Source organism: Malurus melanocephalus, unplaced genomic scaffold, assembly GCF_030028575.1.
Source record: "Malurus melanocephalus ecotype Western Australia unplaced genomic scaffold, MMel_1.1 scaffold_743, whole genome shotgun sequence".
NCBI lineage: Eukaryota > Metazoa > Chordata > Aves > Passeriformes > Maluridae > Malurus > Malurus melanocephalus.
The window spans coordinates 210,597-213,489 of NW_026623975.1; the positions used below are offsets into that span (position 1 = coordinate 210,597).

The 2,893-nt window shown below is 61.2% G+C and overlaps 1 protein-coding gene across 1 annotated transcript; it reads right to left on the reverse strand.

Moving 5' to 3' along the window:
• Nucleotides 1-416: 416 nt before the first annotated feature.
• On the reverse strand, nucleotides 417-2,770 carry GPR3 (G protein-coupled receptor 3). Its single transcript, XM_057384756.1, has 2 exons — nucleotides 2,745-2,770; nucleotides 417-2,134 (listed from the first exon to the last, which is right to left on the reverse strand). The coding sequence occupies exon 2, from the start codon at nucleotides 2,116-2,118 to the stop codon at nucleotides 1,129-1,131; it is 990 nt and encodes a 329-aa protein (XP_057240739.1). The 5' UTR covers nucleotides 2,119-2,134; nucleotides 2,745-2,770; the 3' UTR covers nucleotides 417-1,128.
• Between the last annotated feature and the right edge of the window lie 123 nt (nucleotides 2,771-2,893).

The window sequence follows — 2,893 nt, forward strand, 5'->3', positions numbered from 1 at the left end:
GGATGAGGATGAGGATGAGGATGAGGATGGGATGAGGATGAGGATGAGGATGAGGAGGATGACGATGAGGATGACGATGAGGATGAGGATGGCCGGCCCTGGTGCTGCTCCCCCCGGGCCAGCTCCTGCTAACAGGATGTGAAGGGTGGGGGAAGCGCTGTCACTCGGCATCGCCGGCATCGCTTATCGGGAGCGGGGAATCGCACGGGGGGACGGCCCTGCTGGGACTCGGGGATTTCAGCCCCTCGGGAAACCACCCCAACCCCCTCCCCACATCAAACATCCACACCTCATATCACAAATGCATTTATTCCCCTCCCAGAGTTGTAAACAACAGCAGCCACCCTGACCCTGCTCTGCAGCCCCCACCGAGGGGTTCCCATCCAGAGGGATCCCCATCCCCAGGGCTCCCCATCCCCAGGGCTCCCCATCCCCAGGGCCATTCACATCCATCTCCCCAGCCCAGAAATGTGCAAATGCAGTCCCAGTGCAAAGAAAGGCTTTGGGTGCTGTGAGGGAGGGGGGTGACAGCGCTCAGGGGACCCCAAAAGGGGCGGTTTTGGGGTGCAGAACCTCCGGCAGTTCCCCCTCCTGAAGGCAGCGAGCACTAGAGGGCAGCAGGGCCCGGTGCTGGGCGGTGGGAGRGAGGCACGGAAATCAAATTAAATAATAATTAAAAAATAAATAAATGAACGGACAGCCGGGAGAAGCAGGGGGGATTGAGTCCCCTCCTCTGGCAATGTGTTTCTCCCCCCGTTCCCCAAACGCATAAAATATATTTTAATTATCTGAGGTAAATAACGAGGCTCTAAAAAAAGCAAGAGGAGGACAAATGTTCCTGGTGTTGCCCCACCCCTAAAAAAATAAAGCATCGTAAATAGTTTTAAAGAAAATATGAGGATCACCCCCCTCTCTCTCTGACACATAAATATAGATTATATTATGGATAAAAAATATGTTTTTCTCTCTATTCAAAAAGGGGAAAAATAGAGAAAAAGAAGGGGTTGTGCCCAAAAACGGTGAGGCTGGGAAGAGCTGCTGGATTCCAAGAGCTCCGGCAATGAAGAGGGGGATCAAAGGCAATCCCCCGAGTGCAGCCGGTGCGTGGAAGGTGCAGGGAGGGCTTTGTCACACGTCACTGGGGGAGCGGGAGCGGAACGGCGGCGCGGAGGAGCAGCACCCGCAGCACACGGCCCACAGCACCCGCTGCAGCTCCTGGTTCCTGAAGGCGTAGATGACGGGGTTGAGCGCGGAGCTGGAGGTGGCGGGGAGCAGCGTGGCGTAGGTGTAGAGCACAGGGTCCCTGCTGGGATCCCCCAGCAGTCCATACACAGCCAGGGGCAGCCAGCAGGACAGCAGCGTGCCCAGGATCACCGCCAGCGTGGCGATGCCCTTCCGGCTGCTGACATCCTGGGAGCTGCCCAGGAAGTGCCTCTGGACGGCGATCTGCTGGGCGTGCCGGCACACCACCCGACAGATGTGCAGGTASAGCTGGAACACCGCCGCCAGCACCGCCAGCAGCGACACCGAGAGCAGGCTGAGGTGGCTGCGGGTCAGCGGTTTGATGATGCTGCAGGAGGAAGGCTCCTGCAGGCAGTTCCAGCCCAGCACGGGCAGCATTCCCTGGCTCAGGGACGCKCCCCAGCTCAGCACCAGCATGATGTAGGTCCTGGTGAGCGAGCGCTCCGAGCAGTAGGTCAGCGCGTGGCACAGGGACAGGTAGCGGTCGATGGTGATGGTCAGCAGGCTGCTGACGCTGGCCGTGAAGGAGGTGACCAGCAGTGCCACGGTGAGCAGSCTGACCGCCTCCGACGGGATCAGGTACACCAAGGCAAAGTGCAGGATCAGCCCCAAACCCGCCAGGAGATCGGCTGTGGCCAAGCTGCCGATCAGGAGGAACATGGGGGCGCGGAAAGCCGGGCTGTGGAAGATGACCAGCACCACGATGGCGTTCTCGCAGCAGATGATGGTCCCCGAGATGCAGAGGAGGACGTCCCACGGGTTCAGGGCGAGGGGTCGCACCACAGGCTCCAGATCCAAGAAGCTGCCGCTGCCATTCCTGGCTGAGAACCAGCCTTGCTGGCCCTCGCTGGAGTTGGGGGGCCCTTTCTCCATCATGATGGCAGAGGGTGACCTGCAAGAGCAGCCCCTCAGCACCCACTGCCCCCAGCTGTCCCTGTGCCCCCCAGATGGGGACAGTCCTGTCCCCCCAAAAGCTGTCTGCAGCAGGATGGGCAGAGCAGGGTACGTTGAGGGGGTGCCCACTCTTTGCTCCAAGGGGATTTCTCTGGATGAGACGGTTTCATTTTAAAATAAATAGGTGAATAAAGGGGAGGGGACACACAGACACAGAGCACCCCCGCCCTGCCTGCCTTAGCTGCTGGGCGCTGGACACTGCACGATTTTCACTGATATTCAGGGGAGCAGGACTGGCAGTAGCAAACACCCTCCCCCTTTGAGGACTTGGGGGCCAAACTGAGGGCATCCCAAGAAGCAGGGAAGGGGGTGACCCTGCCCCCCGACTCCAGCGAGAACAGACGCCCTCCTATCCCCACCCCGCGGCCCCAGCCCGGGCATCCCTCCTTACCTTGGGGTGTGCCCCTCTCCGGGCTGCCGACACAGCCCTGGCCGGGTTTTGGGGGGCACGGCCGCCCCTCCCGCCCTCCCCATAGCGCGGCGCTCTCTCGGAGCGCGCCCCCCGCTCTGCGGTGCCCACCCGCTGCCCTCCCGGGCCGGGCACTCACCTGCCGGGCTGCGGTGGCCGCGGTGGCCGCGGGGCCGGCCCGGTGCCATGGGCTCCGCGGGTCTATAGCGGGTTTGTAGCGGGTTTATAGCGGATTTATAGCGGGTTTATAGCGGGTTTATAGCGGTCCGGGGGTTCGGGGTTCGGGGG